General features: G+C 41.4%; 1 protein-coding gene across 1 annotated transcript in view; it reads left to right on the top strand.

The window, feature by feature from the left end:
- Positions 1-16,038, top strand: part of cpt1a2b (carnitine palmitoyltransferase 1A2b) — a 54,857-nt gene that overhangs the window by 5,275 nt on the left and 33,544 nt on the right. The window contains exons 2-10 of the mRNA XM_008283715.1: positions 1,315-1,457; positions 4,551-4,690; positions 7,863-8,040; positions 8,194-8,295; positions 8,469-8,606; positions 10,515-10,592; positions 10,854-10,961; positions 11,166-11,253; positions 12,475-12,670. Of these exons, the coding sequence (XP_008281937.1) occupies positions 1,317-1,457; positions 4,551-4,690; positions 7,863-8,040; positions 8,194-8,295; positions 8,469-8,606; positions 10,515-10,592; positions 10,854-10,961; positions 11,166-11,253; positions 12,475-12,670 (1,169 nt within the window). The 5' untranslated portion in view covers positions 1,315-1,316. The remainder of the gene's footprint in view (positions 1-1,314; positions 1,458-4,550; positions 4,691-7,862; positions 8,041-8,193; positions 8,296-8,468; positions 8,607-10,514; positions 10,593-10,853; positions 10,962-11,165; positions 11,254-12,474; positions 12,671-16,038) is intronic.

Raw genomic sequence — 16,038 nt, 5'->3', positions numbered from 1 at the left:
ATGGATGGATGACTATTATGTAGTAGAATCCAAGTATGGGACGACCTGGGGAAGAAAATCCAGGCAGCTTTGCAGAAAAAGGGGAAAGTGGAGCAGGAGATGGCAGACCTGGTTAGAAAATTCAAGAGAAGAAGCTGTCAGGAGAATTACTTCATAAGTAATGAAAAATGGGGGTAAAGAATATGGATTTACAATTATCGGTTCGATTATCAGCTCTGACATTCAGCATTTTTCTCCTGTAGACATGGTATTTATTTTTTTTTTGTTGATTACGTCTTAAAATGTGTGAAACAACCCTGCAGCCTGTTACTACCTTGTCGTCAAGAGCGCCCATGGAAGCTCTTCTGCTGCTTTGGAGCGCATAAGATATCACGTAAATGATGGATAATGATGACAAAAAAAACTGGGGCGCTGGATAATGTGTTTGAAATGTATTTTTCAGCAACAAAACCTAATTTTTAACCATGAAAACAGCTCTAGAGAGAAGTAAATGCACATAAAAACTGGACCGTGCAGAAACAGAGCAGACCGCTGCTGACCTGTTGATGCTATCATTTGTTGTACAGACCGATAAAATTCACATATCTGACACAGTACAATGTGCAGCATTTCTCAGACGGAGATGTCCTGGTCATACCTTTGCATATTGTTACCAGTTATTTAAATCTATAAACCAGCAACAGATAAATGACGGGCATTTTCCTCGCTGCTTAGCTGCCGGTGTGATGCCAGCGGTTGTAGCTCATAAGTGTTCAATAATTCATAATATCAGACAGAGACTGATGGTTGCTCGATAATTGACTGCAGAGGTGGGGCACCAGGGTGCATACTGGACTAGTATATAGGAAGCTGTTCACAACCTGAATCACAAAGATTTTAAGGCGTCATGAAATAGTAGATTAGTATAGATGAATCTGTTGTTTATCAGAAGGTTTGGTCAAACTCCCCATAACGGAGCAGTGAACCGGGAGCAGCTCTGTGTTCTTGGTGCTGCAGCAGGATTCAGCGAGACAACAACATTCCACTGACACATTAAATTACTCAAGTGTTGTGACACAGAGTGGCGCATTGAGCTGCCCGCTGGCTTGTAAAACTGGCCGTTTTGGGCGGTTTATGGCGTGAAACTAACTAGATATCAGGTAATCACGGGTTGTCAACTCCTGTCTATAATCACACAGTAATTACGCCACAACCCTCGTAAATAACTTATGTTAAAGCAGCAGTTGTGGTTTTTAAAAAAATGTTTTTGTCAAACATCAGTAAATGATTTAATTCGATTTGTGTTTAAATGTCTGTTTGCTTGTGTTTCCATAGCAATGGCGGAGGCCCACCAGGCTGTGGCGTTCCAGTTCACCATCACGCCAGAAGGCATCGATCTGCAGCTGTCCTATCAGGCCCTGAACCAGATCTACCTGTCCGGAGTACGATCCTGGAAGAAAAGAGTCAGCCGCATGAGGGTGAGGATGACGGAAAGCTCTTGAGTCACCACAACACTATATGTGTGAACTTAAGGGGCACAGTACAGTTTTGCCGTCGTCACATAGTCTATGTTCTCCAGAATCGAGGAAACTGACACCGCCTAGCTGTCCATATCAGCCATAGGGTTACTCTTCTCATCTATAGCTGAAACACTTGCTCTTCAATTTTACCACTTTAAAGTGCAGACTTTTGTTAATTAAATCAGATGTCTGATAATTAGGTTTGAACTGAGCTGAGTCAGCACTGTGAGGAGAGCTACTGAGTCATGGTGGCCAGTAGGGCCCGGCCATGTGGCCAAAACGTCTGCTGAATATTCTTCTCAACCCTGTAAAGCCTGAGCCATGAAATAATTGCCAGAAAATTCAACTTTTTTGAAAATAGACTGTTTTAAAAAACAATAAATTTTCATATTTGAGTTTTAGTTTGTATAACTTTTGGTGCATGAATTACTGATCCATGGTGGGTTACCTGCACACTGAATGTTTGGTTGTATACAAAAAAAAATACCACATTGATGATGTAGAGGATCAAAAAACCCTGTTTTAAATATGACAACATTTGGTGTTACAGGGTCAATATTGATCAATATGTAAGGAAACTTATTCAACACATTAGTTAGAGCTGATGGATGAATAGATTGTGCTTTATTCAGTAACGCTGTGAGTAAACATAACTTTCTTGCTTACCAAAAAAAACTCTGCAAGGAAGCTGTTAATTTAAAGTTCAACGGAAAACATTGTGTTCGGCTTCGGACAGAATCCTAAATACATCAAATGAAGGGTTGTTATTTTCATTTTCATTTATTTATTTATTTGATCAGGGACCGTGCATTTTTACATTAAAAAACACCTGACGTATTACATATGGAGTGTACAGCATTAAGCTAATTTTCAACTCCCATCCCTGGTTGGGCTTTTCAGCAAAAATAAGTAAAGGACCAGCAACACCAATAAAAACAGCACAGACAACATTATGAACTTATAATCCCCCACCCACCCGCACACACACACACACACACACACACACACACAAAATGGCACAATCCACAGTCAGTCGGACTGTATACATGTCGTAGGTGTTTTCTTGTTTTTCTTTCAGCCAGTTCTTAAGTTTTGCTGTTAAAGTTTTTAAATCCACTAATTTCATTTGGTAACGCGTTCCAGGTGTGACAGCCTTTGATTGAAAAGGCTGTCTGACCAAATGTAGTTCTGCGGTACGCTATTGTGCAGTTGTTGTTGGTGGAGCTTCTGGTGACCCTGCTGCCGTCCTGTCTATGGATGAATCCACAGAGTGGCTTTGGCGCTGATTTACTGAGGCATTTAAACATTAATTTGAGGAAGCAAAGATCGACGAAGCTGCCAAATTTTAAAAAAAAAGTTTTTTTTTTAAAATAAGACAGTTGTAGGGTTAAATATCATTATTTTAAATCAACAGCTTGATACCAACATGTTTTAACATTTATGCTTCAGCAAAGCAGCAGCCACAATGCTGTTCAGAATAAATGTCACGTAAAACCAGCATACTGTTGAGAACATATCGGTCTTTATACACTGGAGTGGCTGTTGCATTTTCTTTTGTGTGCTAGATAATAATAAGATGTACTCATTAGAATAATGTGGCAAACAGCCACAGACAGGTTTCTACCACAGAGAGGACTTGGTTATGACAAGAAAGGCAGACGTGAGTGACTGCTGCAGCACTGTGGACTGTCAACACCACTTGGTTTTGAAGCATTTTTGCATGTAAGCGCCCACTCACTTTCCATTTAATTAAATAGCATTTCTATTTACTTACTCCTGATTTGATTAAAAGGCACAAGAGCCACCGTGGTTGATGTATAACCGTTAGGATTATGCTCCTTTCTTTCTTCAGCTGACAGTCACACCACTCCAGCCCTGATTCATGGATGAAACATTTGCAAACTTGGGTGTGCTCGCAGCTTTCTACTGCCTTTGGGCTGGACTTTGACTTTCTGTGTACTCGGTGGGATAGTAAATTTTCGAACGCTGAAAAGGGATTGCTGCGTTTCCTGCCTTCAATGCCACAGGTTGCCCACGTATCTCGCAAAAGGATTTCCTTGTTTTGTTGACATTTAAATCTCCTCACGGCCTCTGTTTCGGCCCTGCATGTGCCAGCTACGTAACTCTGTCGCTGCATCCCAACGGGGTGAGAACACAGTTAAAAAAAGACTCAAGCAAATGCATGTTTTTGTTTTGTAAAGGTCTAGCCCTAACAGCCAGCCAAAGCACAGAAGTACAGGAGTTGAACCAGCGGTTTAACCAGCTGTAGACAGATGCCTGAGTTTCTCAGCTATATCAGCACGTGCCACTTGTGGTTACAAGAGGTAGGAAGCGTGCTGGGATGTAATTTGTGTCCAGGAAGTAGCTGAGAACAGAAGGCCTTATTACAGGGTGTGAATTCCCATCTGTGTAAGTTAAGAATGATGAGTGCTTCCTAACATGTACCGACATGCATGTTTGTCCTGCCGGGTTGGCGAAGACGCAGCTGTTCACGTGTGCATCAACTGTCGAGCGTACTTGTTGTGCTCTGGTTTCCCCTCGTCTCTTTACAATTCTCCTCTGGCGAGTCCATGCAAAGAGAGTGTTGTGAGGCCAGAAAAAAGGTCGTTTTTTGGTACGATAGTGTTTATTTTATTTATATAACTTACCTCAATCTTGACTGGAAACCGCTTTGGATCATCTTCTATTGTTTTTTAAATGTGCCATATCAATAAAAAATGGCTAAATTCACTCTTTGGCATTAGAAGTATAATAAACCAATCAGTGTATCATGTTTAACTCAGGGTTGAAGTGCTTGAAACGTATTTGAAGTTACACAGCTTGTTTGGTTTTAAGAACTGATTCAACATCGCGCTCTGTAACTGATTGATCAAGTACCTTCAGTGTCTCTACGTGATGTTAAAGCTACCTGAGGCTAAGAGGGTGTCATGGTTCATAGGCTCACTTCTGAAAGGTATTAGCTGCCCTTGTTTCCAGAAGTAATCAGCTGCTTTGCTTCAGGTGGTAACACAGTTAACTAATCCATCATTTGTTCTTCTTCTGCGATACCAGAACAGAGTGATAAAGGGGGTGTTCCCTGCGAGCCCCTCCTCCTGGCTCTTTGTCGCCATTGGGATCCTGGCCACCATGTACATGCAGTCAGATCCCAGCATGGGCCTCATCGCCAAGATACAGCAGCACCTGCCGCTCAGGTACAAACACACACACATGGGAAAAGTTTTTAACCTTCTTCAGATGGCAAATATTACAGAAGGGCTTCGCATTCACAGAAGGAAAAAGCATCATGGGGACCTTATGTTGTAAAGTCTAAGCAATGAGATGCAGATTTTGTTTTCATTCGGTTGATATCAGTTGTAGCTATTTAAAAAATTGGAGGCTTTATGCCAAAAGGTAGGTGATCAGGCAAAAATATCATACGATGCTCTTTTGATCTGATCATATGATGATCTCTTACTACAAACTGGAACACAGTTCTCTCCCCAGACACAGTGAACTCATGTGATTACATCATCAGTTGCGATTGCCTGGATACAAAACTAGTCACTTCAGCTCAAGGCCAAAAGCCTGACTTAAAAAAAAAAAGACATCCTGTCGGCACTCTGGTTTTCCTCTCAAAGTTCTGACTGGAAGTGCTTTGAAGCTTCTTTTAAGATGTCAGACACCTGTTTTTCATTCACCATAAGCGTGCCATTGATCCTCTGCCTCTCCAGTGAGTCTCTTGTCCCATGGATGAGCACCAACTCTGTCTTGTAGTGCAAGCGGCAGCTATCTCATCACTGGTGGACATGAACCAAGATGACGGAGTTGGCGTCCGTCCTTGAAACGAGTCAGTGGAGAGGCAGCTGAATGAGATAAAGGGCTGCCACAATGGTGACGTGGACAGCCTGCTGGTTGAGAAACAAAAGATGGAATAAGCCAAAGCTACCTCGTTAGCAGCGACTGACCTTTCAGAATAAAATACATATTGGCCCTCTAATGACACGGAATTCCTCTTTAAAGCAGATCAGGTTAAGATGATCCATGATACAGGATGGTCACATTATCCCAGCCCTGATTGTGATGCTTTTACAGTCTGAGTATGAGCTTCGAATATCAATATGTTTTTTTTATATTTTGAAGATGTCGTGTCAGACAACAGTCTTGGAGTGTGTGAACAGATGTCAACTTTAAAAAAAAAAAAAAAGAGGAAGTTTAATGTTTATGAGCTCCACTTCCTGTTCAGTTAATCTCTTGAGCAGTATCTCATAATTATAAGACCCAAGTTTCATAATATAGTAGATGAGTTCTTTATATCTTCTCCTTGCAATTATTGGATACTAAGATATACTCTGGATGTCCAGTCTCCGTATTTTTTTTCTTTTGTGAAATTAAACTACCTCTATGAAATATTACTCTTCTAGAGGTGAAGCTTCAGTATTCTATATCTGCTTCTCTGGCTTTTAAACACTGTGATGATCAAATCAAATCAGATCAGATGCTTGGGAGTCGCCCACAGCTGGAAGTGACAGCTCCACTTTACAGGCTGGTCTGACATGTAGCAACAGTCAGGAGGGCTCACGTTTGACTCATCTGAAGAGGCATCGTAAGTTTTTGGCACGTTGCGGCGATGAGTCAGCATACAGCGCTGTGGGTTTGGCTCCTAGACGTGAACTTTCCCCTACTTCCCGACCAGTCTTTTCACTAACTGTAGTTTTAGATACGTCATGCAACAAAAGTGATTTACTGTCTACCTTGTAGGCAAACACACCAGCGTATTGCGCAATGACAATCCTGAATGGAATGACTGCAGATTTGATGTATGAGCAACAAAGAATGTCAGATATGAACACAATGGAGGAACAGTGGCATTCCCGGTCGTGGTTGTAACGAGAAGCGTGGCTGAATAAATATTGTGTTCCTGAACCAACATGAGGGTTAGATGTTTGAACACCTGCGGTGGATTGTAACACTTACAATACTCTTAATCAGCAATAACATCCATTCATCCATCCATCCATTATCTTCCGCTTATCCGGGGTCAGGTTGTGGGGGCAGCAGGCGGAGCAGGTCGTCCCAGACTTCCCTCCCCCCGGCAACGCTTTCCAGCTCTTCCTGGGGGATCCCGAGGTGTTCCCAGAGAGATATAATCCCTCAAGCGGGTTCTGAGTCTGCCCCGGGGTCTCCTCCCAGGTGGACGTGTTCGGAAGACCTCCAGAGGAAGCCTCTCTGGAGGCATCTGAATCAGATGTCGATACCACCTCAACTGGCTCCTTTCGACACACAGGAGCAGCAGCTCTACTCTGAGCTCCCTCCGGATGTCCGAGCTCCTCACCCTATCTCTAAGGCTGAGCCCAGCCACCCTGCAGAGGAAGCTCGTTTTGGCCACTTGTGTCCCCAGTCTCGTTCTTTCGGTCACGACCCAAAGCTTGTGACCATAGGTGAGGGTTGGGTAGATGGACTGGTACATTGAGAGCTTCGTCTTGTGGCTCAGCTCTCTCTTCACCACGACGGTCCGGTACAGCGCCTGCATTACTGCTGATGCCACACCGAGCCGCACCGAGCCGCCTGTCCACCTCGCGCCACATTTTCCCATCACTCATGAACAAGATCCCGAAATACTTAAACTCGCTTGCTTGAGAAAGCAACAATAACATATGCACAGAATAATATTATTTATGTTATTTTTTTGCAATACGTTCTCCACTTAAACAAGACTTGATTTGATTTGATTGCTTATTCTTTATTTTCAGTATATTGCATCCAGTATGTTTCTTTATATTATTATATTTTACTGTAATGTCATTTTGTCCAGCATTGATAATTCTCATAACCTACATTATTATGCCCTTTTTGTTGCATTAATATTTATTTTTCCGCTGTTAGATGCTGCTAAAAAAAAAAAACCCAAATTCATTCACTTCCTCAAGGATCCAGCAGATGTTGCTGTTGAGCTGTGAGAGAATAGAGTCAGAGTAGAGTGCAGATAATAGCAGCTGTTACTCCATGTTAATGTTTTAGACATAAACAGACACTGAATGACGGCATGACAATAGTCAAACACATTCAAAACAATTTAAAGTTTGTCTTCTGAGAAGTTATAATAGATGACTAGTAGCACGTCTTCATGATTGCATACAACCAGATTAGTGTGTCATAAAACGTATGTTCAATGTGTGTAGATACAGAAACTGAATGAAATGTTGGTCAGAAGTCTTGTCCTGAAACATCTGAGTCTAAATCTAAACATACATTCTTAGCATAGCTGTTCTCTCATCTATAAACTGACAGAAATGTTTTGATTTGTCAAACTATTTTACTTTTAGTTGATGTTTTTTCTTATAACTTTTATCTTACATGTCTTCTCCTCTCCTTCCCTCTGTCCAGCCTCCACGTGTCCCTCAGCGCCCAGGGTCAGACCATGGTGTCAGCGCTGGTCTTCAGCACTCTGCTGTGGCTCTCCCTCATCCTGGCTCTCAGGTTCTGCCTGAAGCTGCTGCTCTCCTACCACCAGTGGATGTTTGAACAGCACGGCCGAATCTCCAACACCACGAAAGTCTGGGTGGTAAGCCACGCTTGTGCCCGGTTCCACAGCTCCCTCCTGTGGCCGCTTTGATTATAACCTCCACAGTACCTTGAATCCCATTGATAATGGTTGTAATTCTGAACATACATTTATCATCTGTGCCAAAACCCTGAACCTGTCTGTTTCTCTTAGACTCTGGTGAGGTTGTTTTCAAGCAGGAAGCCTTTGCTGTACAGCTATCAGACCTCTCTACCTCACCTGCCTGTTCCTACCATCAAAGACACACTGAGCAGGGTGAGTGCACACACACACACACACACACACACACACACACACACACACACACACACACACACACACTGGCATGAAACCCTTCACTCATGTTGACCTGAGTGAAATAATTAAATGGCTCTTAGCCAGAATCAGATTATGACTGTTGCTGTTTACCTTCCCTCTCTGTCTCTCAGTACTTGGAGTCAGTGCGCCCTCTGCTGACTGATCCAGAGTTTGAACGGATGACACGCCTGGCCAATCAGTTTGAGTCCAACCTGGGGAACCGCCTGCAGCGCTACCTAAAACTTAAAGCTCTGTGGGCCACCAACTATGTAAGTGAATTTACACACACATACCTACGCATATGATATAAATTATTACAAATACTAAACACAACATTGGTCCCATTTTTCAAACCAAATATCTATTATTTTTCTTAAAATGCAGCCCGTGCACACAACAGACAACCAGTTATCAGTATATATCTGACTCCTTTACTTTGCTAGACCAAGGTAAAGAAAAGAGTACAAACAAAAGTCACATAATTTAACAAGAACATGACCGACAATCATCGACAAAAAGGCTTCTGATACCTCTGAGGATGCAACATGCATTAATAGTCAAATCCAATTAAATGGGACAAACAACCTACAAAAGTAGAAACAAAATCAGATCTGCACGGGTTAATAATTAATAATTTCTGTGTTATATATCAGCCGAACCGCTCACTCACATCTGTTAAGTAGCCGTACCACTGTATACAAATACTCTCCCTGGTAGAAGTCTTGCATTCAAAAATGTGCTTGTGCAAAAGTCCAAAAGTATTAGCATAAAAAAAATACTCAGTGTACCAAAAGTGTTTATTATGTAACTGTAGAAGCCAAATTCATTCATTTCATTTTTTTGGGGTTGTATGCTCCATGCCTATAGGGGGCTGTATTATATGTGACTGAGGTTACCGGAGGTCAGCCAGAATGAGACCATTTAATCAAGGTCAACCCAGAGGCAGGTGTTTGGGAGAACCAAACAGTATTTCGACTTCGCCTGTGTGAGGTGAACAGTTATTTTGTTTCTAAGTATATTATGAGTTAGTATCATATTTACGTGTATGATTTATAAAGGGAAATAAACCTGCCGTATTAACGACATAACCTGCGTTTTGCTGTGTCTGGAGTGCACTGGGCGCACGTCCAAACAATTCCCTTAAGCAGCCAGTAGTGACTTTGAACAGGACTGAGGCACTACAGTAACGGCATAATCATTGGTGCAGTAATGTGTACTTCACTTTATATATGCAGCTGGTAAAAATTTGATTTACTTCACATACTGCTGGGTAGCTTGTACATTTCCCCAAAGGGATCAGTTAAGGCTTATTGCATCATACTATATTTTTTGACCTAATAACATTTTTTGCTTTTATTTAGTCTGCTGAACACCTGTCAGATGAATGTACTGAACCAAATAATCTGACTCTGTTTACTCGTGTAACTGATTTAACAATAAACCGCTGATTTAAATTGAATTGAACAGTCCGTAAGAAATTTAACATCTCTGTCTGAAATGTTGTGGATTACAAGAACAAAAGAGCGTAAAATGGAAACACTAATAAAGCACAAGTACCTAAAAAACACAAGTAAGTACTGTTTCGGCTCTCAGATGTATGTCGCTTTGGATAAAAGCATCTGCCAAATGAAATTGGCAGATGAATAAGTCTACTCACCTAATAGGCTGACGGTCTGTAAGCCTCACGCTCCTCACATTCGTCAAAAATCTGCTCGACTTCCAGCCTTGTAGCTTGTTTCAATATCAGAAGACATTAGATTGAAATGCATCCACTCAGCGCTGTTAAATTCAGCCTAGTTTAAGGATTCAGTGTGCTCAATGTGTTGCACACATGCAGCTACTTAAAGGCAAAACAAACACAGAAGTGATTGCAACACATTTTAAACTTGGCTCGAGTTTAAGTGGCTGAATTTACGGGCATGTTGAGCTAATTACAATACCGCCTTAACACATGTGAAAACCTCCCGCATTTTATTGCGCTTTGTTACGGTTTTGTGACACGCTCCTAAATAACGTTTCACTCCACACTCCCTGAACTTCCATCAATGTCTTAAACCTTTAAAAGATAGTGTCCAGGCTTAGCAATGACCTGGAGGAATTATTAGTGACTAAAATTCAGCAGTTTTGGAAAAACTTTACGAAGGTTAAAATCTTTTAATTTCCTGCTTCGTTTCCAGGTGAGTGACTGGTGGGAGGAATACATCTACCTGAGGAGCCGAAGTCCCATCATGGTCAACAGCAACTACTACGGCATGGTAACCAGCTTTCACAGTGTTACATCTCACTAAAGTACTCTAATGTGTTGTATGTCTCCTGAATGTTGTAGAGTAGGTTGAGCCAAAACCGATTTGTCTTTATCTTTTCTCTCTCTTGCATCTCTCTCCTTTTTTAAACGTGCTGTCCTCCCCTTACCCGTCTCGACAGTCCTCGTTAACCCCTTTCCTTCCTTTTCTCATTTGTAAATGACATTTTATTCTCATTTCCTTTGTTTATGTAATGCGTGCGCTCCCCTCCAGGATTTTCTGTACGTGACACCGACCCCAGTGCAGGCGGCCAGGGCAGGAAACACCATCACCGCCCTGCTGCTTTACCGCCGCAAGGTCAACCGAGAGGAGCTCAAGCCGGTGAGACTGCACAGTGACGATTACTTTGGCTATTGTTTGTGTTGTCGTTTGAAATGACTCTTAGCTGATGTGTAGCTATCAACAAGTTCTAGTCAAGACAAAAGTGAAACCAGTAGGGCAGTTTCTGGGCTCCGGATATTCGGGCCCGTTTAATGACCAACATCCGAAAAATGAATAATACATGTGTGTGTCTCTGTGCGTCAGAGTCGTGTCCCAGGTACCGTCATCCCTCTGTGTGCTGCTCAGTGTGAGAGGATGTTCAACACAACGCGCACACCGGGAACTGAGACTGGTAACACACACACACACACACACACACACACACACACATCGATTGATGTCTTCCATTGTGTAACAGACAAAGCTGTGAAGTAGAATGAAAGTAGAACCAATAACACGTGGAGCTGCACACTCCTCGTCTCTGCAGATGCGTACGATAGTTTGGCGTTGATTGGATAGAATTCTGGAGTTTTTACACTTAATCATCTTCCTGGAATCAACAGTCGGCAAACACACGATGACAAAACATGGACAGACGAGACAAAAGTGGAACTTTTTGGCACATCAGCTCTATGTGCACAGACGTGAAAATGAAGCATATCATGAAGACAACACTGTACCTGCTGTGGAACATGGAGGAGGCTCTGTTATGTTCTGGGGCTGCTTTGCTGCATCTGGCTCAGGGTGTCTTGAATCTGATAAAATCTCAAGACTATCAAGGTATTCTAGAGAGAAATGTGCTGCCCAGTGTCAGAAAGCTTGGTCTCAGTCGCAGCTCATGGGTCTTGCAGCAGGATAATGAGCCAAAACACACACAGTTAAAAACACCCAAGAATGGCTCAGAGGAAAATACTGGACTGTTCTGAAGTGGCCTTCTATGAGCCCTGATCTAAGTCCTGTTGAACATCTGTGGACGGAGCTGAAACATGGCATCTGGAGAAGGAAATACCAAAATACCTGCTAAGAGGTGCAGAAGTCTCATTGACAGCTACAGAAATCGTTTGATTGCAGTGATTGCCTCAAAAGGTCAAAACATTAAGTTAAGGGTGCAATCATTTTTGTCCAGGCCTGTTTCATGAGTTTATTTTTTTTAATAATTCTGTTGAACTACGGTTCAAAAGCAATGTCTGATTTTCATTGCTTCATATTCATAGAATTTTTATTTATTTTTACTTTTGTCAGATTCAAGTTATTTCTGTGACCATTGTGGGTTTTTCGTTCATTAACCAACAATTTTGTCCACGTGTGTATGTGTAGATGTAAAGTGGGAATAAATGAGACACCAGCAAAGCTATGTACACATAAAGAGGGTCACATTTCAGACCTCTATGTTGAGGGGGAGTGGTTAGGACGCATACCACATACACTAAAACATGTATTTAGCAGCTGAGTCCTCTGTTGGACTCAGACCTTCGCTGCATGTCAGGCTGCTGCTCTCTTTTCCCCACAACCTTTGTTTATGTCTGCAGATTTAAACAATGATCCTGTGGATTTATCCCCCTTTCCTCCATAGATGTGCTCCAGCACTGGCAGGACAGCGAGTTCGTGGCGGTGTACCACAAGGGGCGCTTTTTCCGCCTGTGGGTCTACCGGGCCGGCCGGCTGCTGTCCCCCAGGGAGATCGAGTACCAGATTCAGAAGATCCTGGATGACCCTTCACCCCCGTTACCTGGAGAGGAAAAACTGGGAGCTCTCACTGCTGGAGACAGGTAGAGACGACAGGCCGGACTTTGACGTGTCCTCGTAGCTTCACTGAAATAGCTGAGTCATTATTTTCTACAGCTTATATGAGTGTAATTGCTTCCGATCAGCTGTTTGAAGTCCTTAAAAACAGAATATTATATAATAATTATCTCGTCAATAAATAATCATCTTATCTTAATATTATTATTATTAATATTTAAAGGTTGTTGACAAGAATGAAAAAGGTTAACCCTTAATTCAAGATCAAGAAAAATCAAGATTAATAAAGTTACCATATATGGTAACTTGCCCGTCTAGGGTTAAAAAAAAAAAAAAAAGGGAATTTATAATAAATAAAAGAAAAAGTAACAAACTGCAAAAACATTTATTTAGAAGCTTTTTAGTTTGAGGTGATGATACTTAGACAAGCAGTAGCAAAGTATTTATAAAGTGTTTGGCGAGTTCATTTAGTCACATTTTTCTTGGGGTAGTGGTTTTGGCACTAATCTCAAAAAAAAAGGAACAAAGTCTTCATAAAGTGCCTGGAACATTTGTTTAGTGACATTTTTTCGTACAGTCGTGATATTGGCACAAATATAAAAACTAAATCAAAGTGCATGTGGTTCGTCAACCTCAAGGACAGAGAGAAATAAGACATAAACTTTTATTCGTCACTATTCGTCACATACACAATTATACACAGTGCAATGCGTAGTGAAATGTGCTTAGTACCTGCATCCAGTTGCAAAAAAACAATAAAAATAAAATAAGATACCTAAAGTGTTCAAGAAATATATATATACATAGATAAATAACAAAATAAAATCTATTCAAATAAAGCAAATGTATTGTACAAGGTGTAAAATATTTAAAGGTGCCAGTGTGTGGTGCATTACAATCCAGTCTAAGGCTCAGAGTTGAGCAAACAAATGACCTGAGGGAAGAAACTCTTCCTCATTCTCTCAGTGGCAGTCGTTAAGCAGCGAGAGGCGCAGGTCGGACATATTGAACGTCCAAGGAAGTTACCAAATATGGTCACTTGGCCCAAAAAGGGTTTAGAATGCAAAAAAAAAATGCTGTTTTATGAATATTCCTCATGTTAATTCAGTCTTTATAAATGTTCCCTTTTCACAAATACTAAAAAAAAATATATATTTTTTAGCAGTTGTTTTCGTTATACCGGTGTGTCTAACAGGTAACTACATGACTGTCTGTATGTATGTTTCGTGTCGTGGTGTTTCTGTCTACAGTCTGGCACTGGGGCTAAGTCATGCACAAAAGCTGCCGTTTGGTCACCAGATGCCGCCAGAGCACACAAACCAAACCGGGCCTGTTAACATTTCATGGCACACCGCTGATGTTTTAAACTCTGCTCTTTCACAAGCTTCATTTCCTGCAGCATGGTCATAGAGCGCCAAAAACACAGAGAAGCCCCCATAGCATGTACCTCTGTGGATAATTTGACACAGTCTGCATGTTTTGTGTAACAAACCTCCCACAGCTAGTAAAGGATTGGACTGACTGGAAGCAGATCTATGTGAGCGGACAGCTGCGCATATTTGAGTAAACTTGAGAGTTTAATTGTTTACGTTTCAGAACCAGACAATCTTGAAGCAAAGACAGTCCTGGGGCACAGCTAAGAAAGTGCAAATTAAATAAAAGAATGACACAGAGCTGGGCTTAGATCATTTTGTATCTGTACTTGTTTATTATTTACTAATAAAACGAAAACACAAGCAAAACCAGAAAACAATTCTGAACAGAAATGGAAAGAAGAAGTGAAAGAGGAAGGCGTGGAGACGAAAAGTAAGGGACAAAAAAAAGGAAAGTCAAACTCGTATCGGCAAACAAAGGAGTGCCGCGAGTTCATTAAGCGTGACGCTGTGATAGGACAAGATGTTGAAAGGCAACACTGACTTGACCCAGAGGAGGAAATGAGACTCTGGGCCATTTACACAACTAGAGCCCCGCTGTGTTTGTGCTGATGGTGCAGAGAGACAAAGGCACAAATTTTAATTGCATAGTTGTGTAGGTGGGCGGTTGGTTTTTGTGTATAGACAATATCTCCCTTTCGGTTTTCTCTCATGCATTTAAAAAAACGATCTTGTGTTTCAAATTAAATCAGAATAAGTGTCTCTTGTGACCTGTTGATCCTGTATGATCACAGTGCACAACATTTCTTTGCCTCTGAGCAAAACATGTGGTGTTCATATTTTTCTAAAAACAGTGTTCCTCCCAGTAGCCTCTCATTTGTTAATGGCTGCTAAAGACAGACACCTATTCTGATCTAATTTAATACACAACAGCTGATCTCATTTTAACAGCAACAGCAGAGCACATCCTGTACCTTGACTCATATGTGCTTTTGTGCTTCAGTCAGCAATGATGTAAAATTAATGGGAAGTGTGACATCGATGTTCAGAGTTGCTTGTCTAGTATCTGTTGGATCACATGAAGTAACCAGTGCAGAGTTTCCAACAAATGCAGATGTAATAGAATTAGAAACATTTCCAGCAGGAACTGATCTAATTCTATTCTATCAGTGATGTTTAATGTGCAGTAATTGGGTCTGAAAACTTTTCTGCTGTCCAGCAGACTGACGCCACAATAACTACTTCTTTTTTTTTTGGCCTTTGGTGCCTGTAATGTTGAGATAAGTGGAGATAGACAGGACAGGTAGGGAGAAGAGTGGAGGAAGACATGCAGCAAATGAGCCGTGGCTGTTGCGTCTGGGACTCAACCTGTTGAGCTACCGGGACGCCCCACGTTAACTAAAAACACACAAATCGCTGTCTGGACTGTCAGGGATTTCGTTGCATTGTGGGTAATGTCGGCGTCAGGTTGTAACAAGAAAGAAGAATGCAGTGAATGAAGAGTTTCTGTGGTTGTGAATGCTAACAGGAGAGAGTTTTGTGAGTCTGATAGTGATGCAGGAGTGATGCTGAGCTGTTGGAGAACTCTGTCAAAATCACAACTTAACAACAAAAATGAAAAAACTTCTGCTAGGTCTAACATCGTGATGGTCATTTCTGATTATTTTGCAACATTTTTAAGGTAAAATTATTCATTAAAACAACATCATTTTGTATTAAAATGAACGATTAGGTGGTGCCATTATATTAAAACACCTTATTTACCATCAGCGTACCTGCAGACTCCTCTCACACCTGTTGCAATAATGTGTGCCTCGTGGTTGCATTATATAAGAAGATGATCAAAATCGGTAGGAGTTATCTTCAGGTGATGATGAAGGCATGGACAAAACTGACAATGACAGTCCTTTTATTTTTTATTTGTTTGCACATTGAAAGAAAGCAGCAGAAAAGTAGCAACAAATGCAAAATGTTAAGATGAAATTTAAACAAAAAAAGATTTATGTAGCGCTTTTCTAGAC

The sequence above is a fragment of the Stegastes partitus genome, unplaced genomic scaffold (genome assembly GCF_000690725.1).
Source record: "Stegastes partitus isolate 25-593 unplaced genomic scaffold, Stegastes_partitus-1.0.2 Scaffold324, whole genome shotgun sequence".
In the NCBI taxonomy this organism is placed as follows: domain Eukaryota; kingdom Metazoa; phylum Chordata; class Actinopteri; family Pomacentridae; genus Stegastes; species Stegastes partitus.
This window is presented reverse-complemented; position numbering and strand designations above follow the sequence as displayed.